Source organism: Triturus cristatus, chromosome 8 (assembly GCF_964204655.1).
Source record: "Triturus cristatus chromosome 8, aTriCri1.1, whole genome shotgun sequence".
NCBI lineage: Eukaryota > Metazoa > Chordata > Amphibia > Caudata > Salamandridae > Triturus > Triturus cristatus.
Genome location: NC_140591.1, coordinates 1169287404 through 1169308237, shown reverse-complemented (window position 1 = coordinate 1169308237; position 20834 = coordinate 1169287404). Strand labels below are relative to the sequence as shown.

General features: G+C 46.4%; 1 protein-coding gene across 2 annotated transcripts in view; it reads right to left on the bottom strand.

The window, feature by feature from the left end:
* Positions 1-1111: 1111 nt before the first annotated feature.
* UNC50 (unc-50 inner nuclear membrane RNA binding protein) overlaps positions 1112-20834 on the bottom strand; it is a 100498-nt gene continuing 80775 nt past the window's right edge. For both annotated transcript variants that reach the window (XM_085622813.1, XM_085622814.1), the window contains exons 4-6: positions 20112-20251; positions 19924-20025; positions 1112-2015 (exon numbers count right to left, since the gene is read on the bottom strand). In XM_085622813.1, coding sequence (XP_085478939.1) covers positions 1879-2015; positions 19924-20025; positions 20112-20251 — 379 coding nt within the window. In that variant the 3' untranslated portion in view covers positions 1112-1878. The remainder of the gene's footprint in view (positions 2016-19923; positions 20026-20111; positions 20252-20834) is intronic.

The window sequence follows — 20834 nt, the reverse complement described above, 5'->3', positions numbered from 1 at the left end:
CTGCAGACAGGCTCAGCTCATGCTAGAGCACCATCTCACATGTTACCAAGCAATCTGCCTCCAGGATTGTTAAGGCCTGCCATAGGAGTGGCTGATAGGTACACATGTGTCTATATATAGGGTAGGTATAGGAATACTACACCTAAGCAAGGGGTGATTACACGCCCTTGCCCCAGCTGAGTGATCAGCCAGTTGTGTCATAATGGAAGGCCAGGCCAGGGGTGGCATAATACATGCTGCAGCCCCTGGTAGGCCTAGGGTACACCTATGCCCTGGGTACCTAGGGTACACTGTACAGGGTCCAATAAGGTGATCCTTACCAATTGGGTATGTACCTAGGGTACATGGAGTCCATTTTAAAGAGAGAGCAGACAGCCTGAGACCCTGAATGGCAGGATCTCAGGCCAACTAAGTCGAAAAACCAGCTAGACACTAGGCAAAAAGTTGGGGGTAACCATAGTCAGATAGTCACCTTCCTACAGGAACAAAGCAAAATAATGCAAACCAAGCAAGCCTCACATGAAGAAGATATAGATGATAGCAATCATTTTTAGCTGTGAGAGCACTGAATAACGTAAACTTAAATTTAATGGACCCTTTTCATACGAGGAAAGAGCAGATGAGACGAAAATGTAAACCACTTGCGCCCAAGGGTTTTCCTAGACTGGAGCTGCAAGAGACCTTTGCATGGCCCACACAGTGATGTGAAAGAACTCCATTCTGGATGGTTATACATTTGAGGGCTGTTCGGATGGGTCTTTGGTGTTAATGGGAGAGAAGGGATAATTATGGGTACCTTAAGATGCCGGAGATCATAAGCGGACAGAAGAGGGTTAACTGGGACCATACAAGAGGTAAAGGCCTACTGTATGGTTTCCACAAGGTTGGGTGAAGAGTCTAAAAGCTGCAACAATAATCCACATGATCCCCTAGATGTATGAATTGTTTGTTTGCAACAAGATCCATCCAGACAATCCCATAAACCTACAGCTCTAAGCCAATATCCCACAACAACAAAAAAAGTTATTTTGCTTTTATACACCAAAAGATATTGTTAGTACTTAAAACATCCAGTAAATGAACAGATTAAATGATATGCTGCACAAGTAGATGGTTTGAAAATATTTATTATACAAATGTACATATTATATTCGGAATGTACTCAATTTCCATATGTTTACTCACTGTTAACGAATTTGCACCTATTATTTTCGTTATCTTTATCCCAACCTAAAAAATAACCGCGGACATGGCAGTTCAGTGGGCATCCTAGAACCTGCCTTTTGTGAGAACCATGTAAAAAATCTTGACAGGGAGGGGAATAATTTTGGATGTTACCAGAACTGTTTGATAACTATCCAATATCCAGAGTACCTCCTTTGTCCTTTGGCTGCTCTCTAACCAGAGTAAGTGACAGCAGTGTTCTCATGTCAAGCTTATGTAAGCATTAGTCAAGCATAGGCAGTTCTAACCGAGAAGAAAGCTTAACTTGAAAGGGATGGAAGAAACCAAAGTCCACCTCCATCGCTACTGCCAACAAAGTGGAGTTTAGTGCAACTTGGCAATCATCTTCGTATTTCACATTTTGTTTTAATTTTTGAGAAAACGAATACATTAATATCATTGTGGTACACTCATGTTAACAGACAATGTTCACGATGAGCTTTTGCATATATGATTTACGAATCATCGTTAGCGAAACGGGATACAAAAACATCCCAGAACTCGTGCCCAACAATGATTTATTTTATTTACAGTGAAAAGTTATCTATTTACAATTTGTACAATATATTAAACATTTCTTCAAAACCAACCAAAACAGTCCAGATAAAAAAATTGCAGTGCCATATAATACAGATAAAACCCACAACACCGCTTTCAGTTGACCCGATACTTGTAGAAGGTGGTAAGCATGCCTGTGAAGTTCCATCCCAGTGCCAACGACAGCACGTACAGCAGAATGAGAAGGGCAAATGGATAAAGCAGGACAACTGTGTTTTTCAGAAAAGGTAATGCTGTGGGAGGAACAAAGACATGATCAGCATTAATTGCCACATTGCATTCCGCTACAGCAAAGTCCATTTTTTCTAGGTTACTTTGTGGCTAGGAGGAAGCCACCAAGCTTCAAAACCCACCACCAGAAAATACATCCATATGGTAGTATTTAATGTCATGCTGCTATTTCAATTAACTAAACTTTTGCAACTATTGTTTCATATGTTTAAAGTTCTTTGGTACATAACTGTTTAGTACTTGCAAAACAATAAAATAAACAAGAAAAATATTATTTGCAAATATCCTGTAGAGGTGCAGAAAAATGGATAATAGCGATATCTTAACCTGAAACAAATAACCCGATCAGTAGATGCATTTTGCTTGAGGCTTAGATAAGACTGCCTCATGAATTTTCAGGATAAGCCATGCTTTATTTAGAGTTTTCGTGAAGTAGCTTGTTACTCCTGAAAGAACTCACAGAAATGTGTTGTGAATCAGGCCTGGATATTTAGGCGTAACTCACCTCTAAGACAGAAGTGACCCACAGCAACTCATACAGCTTTCAGAATCATGCCTAAAGTGCAAGATAGAGTAACCGAAAGAAGTATTTCCATTCTTGGCAGTGCAATATAAGCACCAGCAATGGCGGCTCTAAGATCGATGCGTGATGATTCTCATTACTTTTAGTTAGGTAGCACTATATTCTTCTTTTCCTTGGTGCAATAAGAAACCGGTTTAACAATTTAGGCTCCACTGCATCCTTTGGGATGCATGAGTCATAAGTAAATAGCGTTCATTTTGAAATCATCTTGGCTGTGTGTAATTGTGAGACACTGCCTAAATGAACCTAATTTCCATTTTTATTGGAAACCACACATACAGAGACAATGGCATGCATAGCCTTACAGTACAGTGAGCACAAATGAAGAAAAATATTAGCCTCCTGGGTGATGAGGACACCTACAGCACCACATGATGCAACAAAAACGACTTTCTAATATCCGTGTCACATCAGAATGTGACAACAAGAGTTAGCAAGCATTGTACAGTATGACAGTTTAAAGCCAAAGATTCCTGCAGCTGAGTAGGATAGTGAGAGCTGTTGAAGCCAGTCTGTGCTTCCTTCAATTATGAAAACATGGCATCTACCAAGTTGTTTGAGAGAGGATATCCTAGACATTTAAATTTCGACGGACAGTCTGCCGTTCTGCCATGGGGACGGATTAAATTACTCCGTCCCAATGGCAGAAAAAACGCCCATCAAACTTATAAATGACTGCCATGCAGGCAGTCATTTATAATACATTGTCAAGAACCACTGTCTTCGCAGTTCCTGTCAATGCATATTGGAAGTTAGTGCAGGGCTGCGTCAGCATGATTAAACCTTACACCAAAGATTTCTTTTTTTTGATTTTCAAAGCAAAAGTCCCAAAACAGGATTTTCTTTTTGAAAATTAAAAAAAGTAATGTTCTTCTCGCCATGGGAGTCTAAATCCCCTTTACCCCGATTTATCATTTTTAAACAAGCCTCTATGTTAGTCGTGGACTTCTCAACTTTCTCCAGCTTCTTCTAGCTTCTTCTAGCTTCTTCTAGCTTGTCTTCAAATAAGCCCAGATGCCTTTCTGGACCCTTGTCAGATCCATGGAGGCTCATACCCCCACCCATCTCATCCTCCACTCCTTTCCTAATGAGGGCATGAGGAATAAAAAAGTCCTGGTTTCCTCTCTTTAGCTGCTTCCTTGCCATATATCACTCCCCACGGTAATACACTGCTATCATTAAGTAGCAGGTTGCTCTTCAAGTTTCACTGAAGAACATCCCTTACGCTTGATTCAGCTTCCATCTGCCGGGATCACACAGGCCAAGTAATTAGCAATAAAAGTAGTCATTGTTTTTGCAATTTTTGTAATCTAATCAAAATGCTCCAAACCCTTCATCTCATATTGAAATCAGTGAACCTTTTACTGTGTTTTTCTTTTCAACTGGCTGCACCTTGTTTGATGAAAACCTAGATTTCATCTAGTTAAAAGTTCACAGGTGCAAATTCTAGTTTAATAAAAAATGATGGTGAAGTGCCTATCGCAATCTACTTAGCACTGCATGAATATTTTGAGATTTTTTTTTAAAGTACACCAAGTGGTGTTGGGGTGTTAACTGCACGCAGGTATAACAGTCACTTATGTTGTCAGTTATTTATTTATATTTGTGGTTTTGCTTAGCATTGACTCAGGGTAGCATACGAACAGCACCACTCCACCCAAATGGTTTATTCCAATAGAAAATTAACAGCGTGGCAGCATGCACTGCCCCTTTGCTAGATATCCCGGAAGCACCCAACTTCAAATATCATGACCCTATACGACATCTACCTCAAATGGAAGGGAAATCACGGATCCAAAACCAAGTAATAAACGGCCTGAAACATGTACACGACCAGATGAAGAACAGCTTCCACCTTAAACCCATAAAATACAACTCTTGCTTTTGGACCCTTGGTACTCTTTCCATTCTTGTGGCCTGATTTGATGGAAGTCTACAACCCTCCTTCCAAGGCAGTGCATGCGCCAGTTAAGAGGTATGCACTCTACTCTTTAACACTCACCTTTGCTTCACTGTTCATATAAAGGCCACAACCTACTACAAATATGTGGCAGTACCCCACTGCTGCAGCTCCACTGCAACGTCTCTATAGTATTTGTTGCAGTGGTGCGTAGGCTAGACTATTCCAACTTCTACTGCACAGGTTTTCTGAATAAGTATATCTGGATGAAGAGGCTCTGTGCTTAGTTTACACAGCCCTTTAAGGCCTGATAGGTTACTTTTACAAAGTACTAGTCAACAAGGCATCCGAGATAGTCATTTCAGAAGCTCGGCAAAACAATGTAAAAAAGAAATGGTGCAAGTTCCTTCCATGTTTAAGGTTCTACACCATGCAAAGCAATCCCACCTCACCAAAGACTTCATGGCAACGCAGAGTGAAAAAGGCATCATGATGCTAAACAAGAAACAACCCACCGCCCACAGAGGACATATACAAGAGAGATTAGCAGAAGAAGGTCTTCAGTGCTTTACAAAAAGCACCAGACTCAGATACTGAGCATATCTGATTTCTCAGTGGAGTGAAGAGGCCCCTATTTCTCTCCATCCACTCTAAGGCCTTCATAATGACCTATACATTTTGAAGGCCTAGACCACAGGAGTCACTAGTCCCATCGACATTCCAAGTTTCGTCATTCACACAGAAATGATAGCTGAAAGCTCCTTATCAAAGACTGTGAGAAAAACTGAAAATTGTTGCAAAAAAGCTAATTTCTGCACAGTATTCCCCCAAAACTTGTAATTTAAATTATTTCCCTCCACACTGAAATATCAGGAACTCTGGTTACGGTAATTCCAGGGCAGGAAAGTAACAGTGAATTATCTCCCTACTCTCATTCTACCAAATGAATGCATAAAACCAGTTTCAGAGTTGGTACTATGCCTCTAAGGTCTCACCATCTTCCAAGCATACAAAGGCATTTCTACTGAATAAGCCTGGGACAGACCTGAATATTTACTTCACTTAATGCTATAAAGTAGCTTGGCTGCTCAGAGTAGTGCAATAAAATAGCAAAAAAATAACAATAAATAGAAGACTTAAAAAAAAAATTTGAAATTATATTTGATGTTTACTGATGCTACAGACTAATAAATCCAGATCCGGCTTAACGGCTAGAGCGGCCAACTTTGAAGCTGGGGAACCAAGTTCGAGTCTGACGGGAGGCTCAAACATCCTGCGATTCTGGGCAAATCAATTAATCTCCAGGTGCCTAAAAAAAAAAATGTGTGTCAGTCTGTAATGCAACTGGTGCTCATGTAAAGTGCTCCGATACCTTCAGGTATAGTTTGCGCTATATAAAACGTCCATTTCATGAAAGAAAAAAAATTGCAATCTGCCATTCAAGATGGCACAAAGATTTGGCCCTCAGAGTTCCTTTTGATGATGCACTTTAGATAGATGGGTGCAGACACAAAATACGACCATGCATGACTACACCGTTAACCGGAAGATAATAGAGTCTGGTTTATGAGAGGCTGATAACTTCGGATTCACGTGGTAATTCCTGAGTTTTGTGTTTTTATTACTCCAGGTACACAATGAGTGCAAAACAAAATACATCCCAAAGATACATTTCTACACGTCAACCATGCTGAGATTCATCAGGGGAAAAATGCTCAGTAAATTCCTGCACATATTCATTTTGGTGACCAAAGTCTCCGTGTTATGCCCCATATTATGGGCAAAACTTGCAACAGGTATTTTTGCATCCATTTCAAACGCGCAGTTTACATCTTCCACGTTTTTTCAACGCAAGCAGATTGTAGATTTTGAAAAGAACAGGGCAGCTTATTTTATTTACTTGTATGACTCGGACCACAAACCAAAACGTCTCTGGTATGCAGCTTTCAGACAAAAATGAACCAGAAGGTGGTAATAAGAATTTTTCGACCGTTTTCTGAAACTAAACATATCTTGTGTTGACACGGTTTCAGAATGTCTTTTTTCAATCGTTCATTTAGCCCCTTATGTTTACATCTCAGTTCTGTGAACCTAAGATGGCTTGTAGCTGTTAACTGTTCGCTCCCTATCTCTCTAGTACTCAAGTGGTTAGGTTTTCTCACATTCAGAATGTGTTCAAAATATTTTCATTCAACTCTTCAATTGCGTATTTTTCTCCTCATTTGCCCACTAAGATTTATAATGCAAATTTTAGGTGATGTAAGATGTTAGCTGCAGGAGTTGTTTTTTTCTCAGTGGTTCTTGCTGCTGCAGTACTCGGGTGTTTGGGACTCTCTCTGATGAGGGAAATGATGTCCTGCTAGCCTATGGGCAATTCACTTTATGTATGTCATACAGCAAATGTTCAGTTAAAGGAGCAGCATTATGATTAAAGGAGAACATTATAAGTGTAGCAGGAGACTAAAGCAGTGAAGTGTGTTGTACCGTGCTGAGATGTTATTTAAAATTTAACTCTGAAAGCTTTGAAATACCACTTCTTAACTGTTGGTCCCCGGGAGGAGGGACTTAGCCACTAGACCACAGCGCCATGGCTGCAGTTACAGCTGCTCTGTATTTTGACTGGCAGGCACCCATAGAAACCGTCTTCCATAGTTATCATCTTACTTATGTCAACTACTGCTTGTTTTATGCCTCCTGCACCGGCTACCAATTCAGATGGCTGCTGTGCAGAGCATTTTCAGGCGGGACAATGCTCTACACACAACCTTTTCAGCGCCCATGCCCACCGCCATGTCCCACGATCACCTTAGGAGGTCAGTGCAGCCTCACTACATGGCTGCATTTCTCTCAGACATGTTTGCCAACCAATGCTTTAGGACCTCGGAGGGATGGGAGCCATTCAAGGCTGTGACAAGCAAACCAGAAATTCTGACTGTGACTACATCTGTTCGAATAATTATTCTAATTTGGGCATACTGTTTCAGTCGTCATGAGATAGTTATCCACATAGACAAGTTGAGCCTTTCAACCAATACCCATTTCTTGACTGCAATGTGTTTGCACTTTCTTTTTAACCTGCTTATATCACTATTGGTGCTATGTTGTATGGCTTGAACATCTAAATCAAAATGAATAAATGAATATCAACTAACTGGAAGGATTCGCATTTTCACCATGCAAGGACAAAGTCAAATGTTTTTGATCTTGAGGGACACAGAGAAAGCAATGACTACGACACATCTAACAATGGATTGTACACTATGTTGCTTTCAGCTGCAAAGGTACTAGGACGCTACTACTCAAATGCATCATACTCCGAAAGATAAGAACTTTGCTTTGACTAGATGCTTTCTTCTGGAGCAAATACGAACAGTAGAAGCTTGTGTGCACACCCTTGTTAGGTATGACAGAGAGGACGTTTAGCCGCACAATAAGGTATTACAGAGAGGCCTTTTAGCCACAGGACTGGTGAACTTTAGCCGCAGGAACTGGTGATCTCATTGTTAACGCAGTGCTTAACCCCTTCCCCGCTCATGACGGAACCGTTCCGTCATGAGCCACGGTTGCCGTGTGCTCATGACGGAACGGTTCCGTCATGCCACGACCGTTGGCGGCCGCTCCGCCCACGCTGCGCTGTTTCCCCGCCTGTGCGGGGGGACAACGCAACTGGGCGGAGTCATGACGGAACCGTTCCGTCATGAGCGCAGCTCAACCGTGGCTCATGACGGAGCGGCTCCGTCATGAGCACAGCGCCACCGCGCTGCCCCCCCGCATCCCCCAGCGCCGCGGCGGAATTCCCGCCGCGGCGAAGGGGTTAATAAGGTCTTATTTAAATCAAGCAACAGTCTATCCTTGCCTAAACATGAAACTATGGGCAAGGGCTTGAAAATGTACTTACCTGGGAGGAGCCAAGATGGCGACCGGAGCAGTCGCTTGAGCGCCCGGCTCCGTCGGCCCTTGGCCTCGGACTATCATCCTGATTCCTATCCTTGCCGATTTTCGAGGTGCAACGCGTGCGACGACGCGCTGACTGCGCCGCCGCTTTCCCGAAGTCTTAGCCCGCCCGGATGCCGGAGTTTTTGGTGCCTTTGTTCCCCGCCCTGGGCCCTTGCTCTACTGTGGCCTCGGCCGGCCCCCTGGAATCGTTGCAGTCACCGGACCCACTGGTGCAAATCTGAGCCCGAGGTCCCGATCCCGCCTCACGCCACGCACGGTCGCCAGAAGAGCCGGGAGAGAGACGCCCGGACACCTCCTGTACCCTGCATCTGATGGGCTGGAGCCAGAGGGTAAGCCCCGGTGTGGCGGGTCTCCTACCCCGCTCTGTGGACCACGCTGTAGAAGGCTGCAGACCCCCTTCTTCTATGGTCTAGTCGGCTGCAAAGAGAGCCTGAGGGGGGGGAAGAGACTGCTGGCTTTCACCTGTTGCGGCGCAGACCTGTTGGGAATTGCCTCCTTGTCACGATCCCCCCCCTGGCCACGGTACCGTTCAACGGCAAAACATGGCGCTGATTGCCTGCTCGCTGCTGGGGGGTGATGCTCCGGTCTCGCCCGCTGCCCGCTTCGCCCTCCCTCTATCAGACTCCAGCTCCCCAGTGCCGTCCCGGATTGCTGCCGTTGGGGGGACGCAGCTTCCGCTGACATACGGCTCCGTTCTGGCTGCCCTGCGGGACTTTCGTCTGCAATTGTGTGTCGGCTTGCAAACGCTGAGTGAGCGGTTCGACTCTACACTGTCTGCTGCGGGCCGTGAGCGCCCCGTTTGTGATCAACAAGACGTGAGTCTGCCAGTGCTGTGGTCCTCCTGCGGGGAAGCAACGACTGGGTATCACGGTGCTACACTGGTGTCTGCATTTGGCTTTCCCGGCGCTCAGGATCAATCGCTCTCCTGCTCAATGGCAGATACTTTGTTTCCCCGGTCATTGCTGCCTGCTTTGTTGTTGCCTGCCTCACCGTGCCCGCAGGAGTTTCCAGCTGAACTACACCTGGCGACCTCGAGGAACTGTTCACGGTGGCCTACGACTCCTTTTATGTGGAACTCATGTACTTTACAAGCCAGGTCTGGATTTTATATGGTGTGCAAGGGGACCTCAATAGATGATCGGCGGCCATTTTGTGACTCTACTTCTCCATCTTCTCCCAAGTGGCCATATTGTCTTTGTCTGTTCGGGATGCGGGGCATTCACGAGGGGGCGGGTCTAATCGTACGCCCGCGATCGGGCCAGGGCTAGATTACTTTCTATCATCATGGCTTCACGGCCGGGCTGGACTGGGACTGGAATTGTCTACTTATGTTGTGCGCACTCGTCGCGATCTGTCTGCCTTCATTTCCGTGGTGTTACATGCTATCTTCCCACGACCGCCTTTGGGTGTAGTGGGGTTTCAGTGTGTGGAGGCTTGGTTGGCCGGTGGTGTCGGGCGCTCCTGAGGATACGTGGGCTCCTCCCCGCCTCCTTTCTTCTTTCTTCTCTTAGTTTCTTTACTCTATTCCTACTTTCTCTCTCGTCTATATTTCGGGTTCATTGGGCGACAGGCACTATGCTGGGGGGGGGGGTAGGCCATAGCCTCCGCATTGGTGTAGGGTGGGGGGGCAATTTACTGTTTCTTTTTTAGTTCTATGGGCCTCTTTCTTTCATGTCTCTGCGCTATACTTGTTTCGATTCGGGGTCCGGGTGTGGGGTGGATTGAGTGGGGGCGGCTTTTAGGGGGTGCGTATTTACTACTGTGATGATCCTGTTATCTAATTGCACCGCCTTACTGTATGAGATTTTCTATGGCTGTTTTAATGATGCTGCTGCTCTCCAGTGTATGAAGCCGACTTGCGGACTCGAATCTCCTTGTTTCTATCCTTTACTGACTTTTTTCCCGATAAAATTTTTTTTGAAAACCTTAAAATTAACCTTCACTTCTCCTTCCCCCGGTGTCAAGGATCCCTCCAGTGTATGAATCCTGAATCGTTGCTAATCTTGACCTTGACGCACAGGGGATGTATTGTTTGTCTCTGTGCTCAACCGTATTGTGGCCGGCCTGATGGTTGTAGGCCCGTATTTGTTCTTTTACTATGCGCAAATAAAGGTTTTTAAAAAAAAAAAAAAAAAAAAAAAAAAATGTACTTACCCAGAAAGCTGCAAATGTATCTCCCCGACTAGGCAAGCCTCTAGCTGTACCTACAGGTCTACCACTATCACTGGCTAGAACTGGACGGGAACTGTCTCTCTCAGGCAACGGAAACAAAAAGTTTGAAAATGGCTGTTTCCCCAAAAGACCCCGAGCGGCAGAGAAGTTGAGGTAATCAAAGTCCATTACAAAAGAAAACATCAGCAAAGTAATGATTATGCCCATGGAAACTGATATTAGGAAATATGATTTAAGAAGTAAGCGTATGCTTATTTGTTCACTGCACAGCATCACTATTCTAATATAGTATATGTGAGAAGTTGGCCTGATGTATGATGTCACTAGTTATAGTGTACACCTTATATCAGTCCAAATACCCTTATGGTGATTGGTTGTAAAGTCAACCTTATAGACCAGCTATCCTAGTGGTAGCATGGACAAGAGCAGTCTTAGGCTAAACTCTGAATGGCATGTGAAGCCAGCTGTGATACCATATATAATCCCTTGAATACCAAATGAAAGGACACCACAACAGATATATATATAAAATAAAGTGTATTTATTCTAAGCAAACCCTCAGCACTCTTTATGAGTTTAGAGGTAAGTACAACACAGTCTTATTAATGCATACAGTAAGTCACACAGGTAAGTAATACAGTTAGGCCCTAGGGGCCACGCAAACCATATACTAAATAAGTGGTATAAGAACCACTGTCACGGAAATAGAATAGGCCTAGGCCTAGGGAATCGCTGGGGCTACACTACACTAGCGTTAGTTAGGAAGTGGGAGGCCCACGGGATTCGTGTGCAGAGTGGAAACACTCACGCGTAATGCGTAAAAGTCAATAGCAATGTTACAGTTTAGAAATAGATAGATTTAGGACACTTCCGGAGTAGCTAGGAAGTTGAGACTTGAAAACTAGACACTAGGATAGTCACTATCCTGATGAGCACCGGAGTACCCAAGTTACCTAGCCCACAGGCTGCGGGTGCATAGGGGTGAAGATGCGTCGTTTTCGTCGTCGACTCCTATGGATGCCTGAAGAAAGATGCTGACAGGCAGTCAGGGGAGAGTGTCCGGTGGATCCCAAGCCTGGGATCAAGAAGAGAGGAAACCTGCAAGCAGAGGGGACAGAGTCAAGGTCACTAGCCAGTGACCACGTGGAACCAGGAAGGAACCAGGCGATGTCGTGAAGAGTTGCAGGTGAAGGTGAAGCTTGTCGCTGCAGCCAGGAGGACCAGGAAGCGTCGAGGACGACCAGGACCAGGAGGCGAGCTGTCCCACGAAGGCTCTTGCTGTCGGCGGCGTCGAAGTTGGACTAGGACTCACCAAGCCTTGGCAAGCGGAACCCACGAAGAACAAAGGACTTGCTTCTGGTGCAGACCAGGAAGGTCTGGGGTGCTTCTTCTTTGCAGAGAAGCGGGAGCCAGTCTGGAGGAGCCAAACCAGCGCAGAAGATTTCAGGGAGCGTCGTCACAGAGGCCACTAGCCAGCGGGCAAGCAACCGGACAGACGCGGCAAGCAGGAAAATGCTGAAGGGCCCCACGCAGGACTCGTGGAGTGTGGGGGGCTGATCTTCGGTGCAGTTGGTGCTTGGGGCTTCTCAATCCCCGGTGCACAACTTCGAGGGTACCTCAGAAGCTGCGCTGTAAGTTACTAGCCACTTTTCCCAGGTAGCCGGTCCCACGTCGCTCGTCGCCTCCACGGATCTCAGCTCTGCTGCAGATGTGGATGAGGGTCGGAGAAGTCTGGAAATCAAGGCTCTGGTCGGGCTCTGCAGTCGGTTCCTCGTCGAACGTGTCGCAAAGCAAAGGGTAGTCTCTTGATGGTGCCTGTTTGCACAGGGTAGCCACTCCTTGGCTACAAGGGAGATTCTTCAGTCTTCTTCTTTCGTCGAATGTCGAAGGTCCAGAGTTTCTGTTCAGTTTTGCAGGTTCAGGATAATCTAAAGTCTTGAGGCCCAACTCCCACTCTTATACTAATCTGGGGGGCTGGGATACCTGCTAGGTCACGCCTTATGGGTGGGACCTGGGAGGGGGTGGTTACACCCACTTCCCTTTGTCCAGTTTCGCGCCAGAGCTGGGGCTGGAGTGCCCCAGCGCCGGTTTGAACTGGACTATGCAAGGAACACCTTGTGTGCCCCAGGCATGTCTCATTCCTTTCAGCCCACCCTGCCCCAATACACTAAAGGCTGTCTGGGGAGGTGCTAGCACCTCCCCAAGCAGGAAACCTATTGTCCAGGCCTCCCTGGCTGGGATCACTCCCAGCTGCAGGAGGTCAGACTTGTGTCGTGGCAGCAGCATCCATTTTGTGATGCTGAGGCTTTGGTCAGAGGCTAACAGTTGAAGTATGATTTTAACATGTCTTTCCCTCTAGAAGGGGGGAATAATATTCTCATGTCCAGAAATGGCATGGGGGTATTATTCCCGAGTGTTAGACACCTTACACGACATGTTTTGATAAAGCCAAACCATAGTTACCATAACCGTTTAAGATTATAAGGCACTTTAAGAGTATATGGTAGGCTATATCATAGAACAGCTATAAGGACATGGTTCCGAAAGCTGCAGACAGGCTCAGCTCATGCTAGAGCACCATCTCACATGTTACCACGCACTCTGCCTCTAGGATTGTTAAGGCCTGCCATAGGAGTGACTGATAGGTACACATGTGTCTATATATAAGGGCAGATATAGGCATACTATATCTAAGCAAGGGGTGATTACACGACCTTGCCCCAGCTGAGTGATCAGCCAGTTGTGTCTGATTGGAAGGCCAGACCAGGGGTGGCATAATACATGCTGCAGCCCCTGGGAGGCCTAGGGTACACCTATGCCCTGGGTACCTAGGGTACACTATACAGGGTCCAATAAGGTGATCCTTACCAATTGGGTATGTACCTAGGGTACATGGAGTCCATTTTACAGAGAGAGCAGACAGCCTGAGACCCTGAATGGCAGGATCTCAGGCCAACTAAGTCGAAAAACCAGCTAGACACTAGGCAAAAAGTTGGGGGTAACCATAGTCAGATATCCACCTTCCTACAGTATACATACAATAAAACTCAAGCATTATATTAAAATTGGCATAAATTAATACCGGCCAGGTTGCTTATTTCATAAGATTAAATAATTATCCTACTAGCTTAGTTATGAACTAGTTATTCTAGACCACAGAGCATATAGTTTCCAAAAGAGCAGCTGAAGACTGCAAGCAAAGAAGTAAAGTTTGAAGGTTTGTGGAAAATACACTGCAAAATAGATGGATGCTTTTGAACAGATTGATTGCATGGCCTACCTGCACGTAGTCTGCAAAAGTAAAAATTGAGTATTAATCAAACTATCTTAACCTTGTCTACTATACTGAAGTTCTCACACTCCACATTTGCATTCAGATTGATCAAGTCTCCTTCTCAACAAGCAGTGGATTACGAACCTCATTGTCATGTAGGTTTAACTAGAGTTAGAAGTCGTAGTTCTGAAGTGCACGACAGAACTTGAAAGAATTAAAAAATTCAAAAATGACACCAAGACAGCCAGACTAATTTAAGGGTTTGTAGTGAGGAATAAAAGAACAAGTTAGTTATCTTTAGTGACGCCTTATGTGGTGGAGACATGATCTAGCATCAGATTCCTTACCTTTGAATTTCGCAGTCTTCGAGCAATACCCCTGCATGCTGGTAGGTGGCGTCAATTGGCTCTGCGTGGCGTAGTCCAAAGTGACATCTGCTTCACCTAGACAGGCGCCATTTCGGCGCATTGACATCAGTTACTTTTTTACGACTTTGCACGCCAGAAGCACAGAGCCATGAAGTGTACGGACGTTGGTGTGTTTGAAAACTAGGGCCCTGAAAGGGATCAGTGGTGACCCTACAAACCTGACCCCAATGCGGGGGAGGATAGGTGGGTGGGTCAGTAAGAGGTCTGCGCTAGATCATGTCTTTACCAGATAAGGCTTTAACTTGTTCATCTGATGGAGGAATCTAGCCGAAGATTCCTTGACTCTGAATTGATACTCAAGCAAGGACTGCGGACAAGTTCAGATTGGAAATTCCTGCAGGACTGAGCGAACAAAATGTCCGTTCCTGCGACTTGACCGTCTAGGCAGTAATGCTTGGTAAACGAGTGCAGGGATGCCCACGTCGTCGCCTGACAGAAGTCCAGGACTGGAACTCCACATTGCAGCTCAGTAGAAGCAGCCTTAGCTCTGGTGGAATGAGCCATTAAGCCTTCCGGAGGCTAGTTATTAGCCAGAGCGTAGCTAATCTTGATGCAGAGGACCCATTGTGTGATGGTCCTCTTATGCACCGCCCGACCCTTCTTCTCTCCAACGTACCACATGAAGTGTTGGTCATCCTCTTAGAACTCTTTTGTGAGGTCAAGGTCGAACGACAATGCTCTTTTTGGGTCCAGACGGTGGAGTCACTCCTCTTCTTTAGAGGGATGCGGGGGAGTGTAGAAAGTGGGCAAGGTGACATTGTCCCACATGGAATGGTGTTACTACTTTCAGGAGGGAAGGGGCCCTAGTGTGAAGCACTAACTTGTCAGAGAATTTCGTCAAAAACGGAAGCTTGGACGATAAAGCCTGCAGATCGCTCACCCTGCTGGCAGATGTAATGGCCACTAAGAAGTTATTAGGAGTACCAGAGTGGGCAATTATGCAGGTGCTTGAAAGGAGCACACATTAGGAAAGTGAGAACCAAATTAAGGTCCCACTGAGGCATGACGAAAGGGGCAGGTGGTAACGTATGTATAAGGCCTTTCAGGAACCTATGTACAATGGTTATTTAAATAAGGAGGGTTGACCAGGCAGCCTAAGGAAGGTAGATAAAGCCGAAAGATATCCTTTTAAGGGTACCCAGAGCAGAGCCCTGCTGGCAGGGGGCAAAATAAAAAGCAAAACATCAGAAAGGGAAGATAAAGAGGGTCAAAAGAGTTTTCTGTACAATATATTACAAATTTCTTCCATCAGCAGGCGTATACCGTTTTAGTGATGCACGCCTGGCTGTCAGAATAACATTAAAAGCTATCAACTGCCGCCACTCAATCTCCACGCAAGGCAGCGTAATGTTGACAGGTTCTGGTGGAGGACCCTCCCTGTTGCTTAGACCGAAGATCCTCCAGAAGGGGCAGCCTCATCGGAGGATTGGTGCTCTTTTGCAGAACCTCGGAATACCAGACACTCCGTGCCCAATCTGGAGCTCCAAGGATGACTTGAGACCAGCCGTTCTTGATCTTCTTGAGAACTCTGGGCAGGAGTGGAGCGGATAGAAAGAAATACAGGAGGCTGAGCTCCACTTGAGATGAAAAGTGTCTCCAAGTGAGAGCCACCTTGGAAACTCCAGAGCACAAAACTGCTGACATTGCTCATTCTCTGCAGAGGCAAACAGGTCTAACCAAGGCTCTTCCCACTGCTGAAAGAGACCTTGCACCACCTCTGGATGGAGACGCCATCAGTGATCCACTAGGCATTGACTGCTGAGCTCGTCGTCCCTGGCGTTCAGAGAACCCTGCCAGGTGTTGAACCACCAGGCATATGCCCTGCTATTTCAGCCATGCCCAGAGACATATGGCCTCTTGACCAAGGGTCCACGACCCCACCCCGCCCTGTTTGTTTCAGGGGCACATGGAGGTGGTGTTGTATGTGAACACCTGCACTAACCTTCACTTGATGGAGGGTAAAAAGGCTTTCAATGCCAAACGGATCGCTCAGAGCTCCAGCATGTTGATGTATAGTCTGGATTCCGCCAGAGACCAGCGTCCTCTGATCTCCACCTCTCTCAGATGGCCGCCCCATCCCAGGAGTGCAGCATCTGTCACTACTGTGAGATCTGGGTGGGTAAGGGAGAGGGGTCTGCCTCTGAACCAATCGCGGTTCATCAGCCACTACTGCAGGTCTTGTGCAGTTTCCTCCAAGATCTGGTCCATGTCAAGGAGATTCGTCTGATGCTGTGCCCATTAGAACTTCAGATTCCACTGCAAAGCCCGCATACGCCCTCTGGCATGAGTCACTAGCAGGATGCAGGAGGCCAGGAGGCCATGAAGCACAACAGCCTCAGTGTCATTCTCACCGACATCCAGGAAAGAGGCTTGAACATGGGTATCATTGCCTGAATATCCTGGACTCACAACTCGGGAGGATAGGCCCGAAACTGCACTGTGTCCAGAACTGCTCCAATGAAAGGGAGCATCTAAGAGGGAATCAGGTGCGACTTCGGCACATTGATAGTGAACCCCAGCGAATGCAGGAGAGGCGCCGTAGTCTGGAGGTGGCAGACGACAGCCTGGAGCGAGCCCGCCTTCAACAGCCAGTTATCGAGACAGGGGAAAGACTGACAACTCTGATCTGCATAGAAGCTGCTACCACTGCCATCGCTTTGGTGAACACCCGAGAGGCACTTGTAAGACCAAAGGGGAGCACGGTGAACTGAAAGTGCTCGTGGCCTACCGTAAACCACGAGTAGCGTCGACGGGCAGGCAGGACTGGGATATCAAAATAAGTGCCCTGCAATTCAAACGCTACCATCCAGTCTCTCAGGTCCAGGGCAGACAAGACCTGAGCTAATGTGAGCATCGTGAATTTCTCCTTTTTGAGGACGTAGTTGAGGGCTCGAAGGTCTAGGATATGACGAAGGCCCCTGTCCTTTTTCGGGACCAGAAAGTAGAGGGGAATAGCAACCATGACCTACTTCTGGTGCCAGAACCCTCTCTATGGCTCCCTTGGCCAAAAGAGAGCCATGACTTTGTCCTGGAGCAAAATTAAACGATCCTCCATCAGCAGGTCGTAGGAAGGAGGCATGGAGGGAGGCGTGGTCTCGAAGGGGAGGGAGTAGCCCCTTCGCATGATCTGGCGGACTCACTAGTCTGATGTGATATTGTGCCAGTGGTGAAGGTGATGGCTGATCCTACCACCAACTGGACGCCCATGATCAGGAAGGGCAAAACTAGGAGAGCTTAGGGGCTGAAGCTGCCAGGGGGTGGAGGGTGGTTTGACTGGACCTCTGGCTACCCGACAGACATGGTGGGAACAAGCTGCACCCTCGTCTACTCAGGGGTTGCGGAACTTGCGCATCTCGGTGGCTGGGATAGGGCTGGCGTGTTTTAAAGCCCCTTTTGAAGCTACAAAAGTAGTGAAAGGCAGAATAGGAACGGAGGGCAGCTGAGAAGCCAGAGGACTTGCCCGTAGCCAGTGAGTCCTTAAAGTGCTCCAGCACGGTGTCTGCCTTGTCTCCGAAGAGATGGGTGCCATCAACGGGGATGTCAATGAGCGAGACATAGACTTCCCCCGAAAAGCCAGATGTTCTCAGTCAGGCATGGAGTCCAAGAGCTACCGTCATGGAAATCGCCCTGCCCAGCAAGTTGCTTGTGTCTAAACCACATCAGATAGAGAACTTTGCTGCATCTCTCCAGTCTGATACTGCTTGGGAGAGGTTGGTTCTGGCTTCCTCCAGGATGTGTGGCGGCACTTGCGAAACAGTTTCCCACAGAGAGTGGGCATATTAGCCCAATAAGCAATCAGTGTTCACTGAATGCAATGCAAGGGTGGCAGAAGAAAACACCTTCTTGCCCCAACTGTCCAGCCTCTTGGATTCCCTGTCCGGGGGAGTGGCAGGGATCGTGCCATGTGAAGTAGAGGCCTGGACTACCAAGCTCTCTGGAGTGGGGTGGGTTGTAAGGAAGTTTGGATCGCCCGGTGCAGGGTGGTGGCAGCAGGCGATCGTCCTGTTCACAGGAGCCCCAGTGCTGGGCTTGGACCAAGTTCCCAGAAGGACGTTCGTGAAGACTTCGTTGAATGGGAGCAAGGGTTCTGGCTGTAGCACCTCCATTAAGATGTTCGTCTTGACCACCACTGTGGGGAGATGTAGGTTATGGACCCAAGCTACCCTGCGCACCACCATTGCATAAGAAACACCCTCCTCTGTAGCCACTGTAGGACAAAGCATGCCAGTATCTGAAGATGTATCCAGTCCACTGGCCTCACCCAATTCCTCATACCAGTCCATGTCCTGATCAGATCGCTGGTATTCTAAAGGGTCCAGTGACCCCGCCCCTTTCTTCTCCCAATCCTGGCCCGTCCTGTCCAAATAAGGCTCGGGGGGGGGGGGGGGGGGGGGGGGGGGCAGAGCCGCCAGCGTGGAACCCAATGGAGCCTCCGCTCACCCTGCAGGGCACAAAGGCGATGTGGAGGGCTCAGGCCACTAAAAAATGAGGCACGTGGACTCATAAAATTCTTTAATTTAAGCAGTGGTCGCTCCGGCTCTTGGAAAAGCGTGGAGGCACGGAGCAGACCCAGACGTAGGTTTCAAAGAAAAAGGCCTTTAACACCAAGTTTCCCCCATCGCATTGGCCGATGGACGGGGAGAAGTCGAAGCACCCTACGACTTCTTGTGCCTCTTGCCTGAGTGTTCCGAGGATCGTGAGGGGGACAAGGAGGACTTGAGACTCCTGGAGCAGTTCCTGGACCTTCCTCTCGACCACGACCGAGACCTATGAGGAGTCAGGCATGGCGTCATGCCGGGTGGCAAGCAAGTTTAGGAACCGCTCCCACAAAGCCTTCGGAGCTATGGTCAGTCAGTCGGAGCATGACTTCGAGTCGTGGTCGTGCTCCGGACACCACAAGCAAACCAAATGTGAGTCTGCCACCGAGATGAAACGGAGACAGGGGCCACACCGCTTGAACCCTGAAGTCTTTCCAGAGAACATGACTTCCTATACACCAACAAAAAAATAAAAAGGGGGGGGGTCAACAAAAAGTCAAAAAATATCGACAAAAAGTAACAGAGGTTAGTCCATTCATGGATTAGCACAGAAAGAAAAGAACTGACTTCAGCGCACCGAGGAGGCACCTAAATAGGTGACTCGGACGTCACCTCTGGCACGGACGAAGCCATGCGGAGCCAACCGCGCCACCTACTAGGTCGCTGGGTATTGCTTGCAGAAAAATCTTCCGGGTCCAGTCTGACACCTGGGAAATTCAGAGGTAAGGAATCTGTGGCTAGAAGTCTCCATCGGATCCACTAAAATATTGGAAAAATATTGGCACGACATTTTAGGGATATCTATAAAGAAAATACAATTGACTAAAACTGAACAGAGATTACACAAGGCATCTGAAAAACAACTTCTACAGTAAACAAAAGAGGAACCAAAGATTTTCTCTCAAAGAGGGACCCTAGAACCTGTGGCAAAGATATGCAATATTAGACAGTTTTCATAAAATAATTGTTAACTGCAGGAACAAGGACAGTATCTTTCCTAAATTTGAGGCAAAGTGGTCAATTTTACAGAATATAAAAATGTGTTTCTTGAGACTTACCACTGTATCCCAAAAATGTGATATAGATATAATAGCCAATGGCGAGCAACCAAAATGTATTTCCAACAAAGTATCCAACAAACCATTGCGTCAATATAACATCTGCAAAAGAAATAAGAAGTGAGTTCCTGTTAATATATAATATGAAATGCTACACTTTTTATTGCCAATAGTGGAAAGGTACTTACGATTGATGAAAAACAGCTGTATGAAGTGAAGGATAACCAAGAGTGGATAGAAGGCATTTAGATGGACATCAAATGCATAGCCCCATTCCACATCATAATCTTTACTTTGACGTTTAACTAAATACTTGTTCGTAATAAACCTAGTTGAAAACATTAAAAAGAAGAATTCATTAAAACAACTAAGTTCAAACAATAAAGAACTAAAACTTTTCGGAACATGCTATTTACATTTGCCACACTGTATATCACACATCCAGCTAAAATCTTAATAAAACAAAAATGTTTTAAACATGGGAGAGTTCACGATCAACCGCCTCTAATGGATGGAAACATTGGCACCCACAAGTCAGTCTTAAAAGGCGTATGTAAAGAAACCTAATTCTGTTAGTCAAAGTGAATTTACTGCTAGGGGTGTATGAATAAAAGACTACAGCAAAATCAAAGCAATTTCTGTAGGAAATGCTCCGGGACTGGCAGACATGTTTTTTTTAACAATTTTTGGTGCACGCATGTGCAATGATTTAGAAAACAATACAAGCTAGCTCATTACACAGAGAAAGTGTTCATAATTCAGAGTAGCGTGCTACTCGCCGAAAAAACGCTTTGGTGCCTCGTCGGGGGTAGTAAGTGCTATAAAAATGAAATTACAGTGATAGAAGTGGAGTATAATACAACTAACTTAATTACAGGACACATCAATATAGTTTAAATAAACAAATTAAA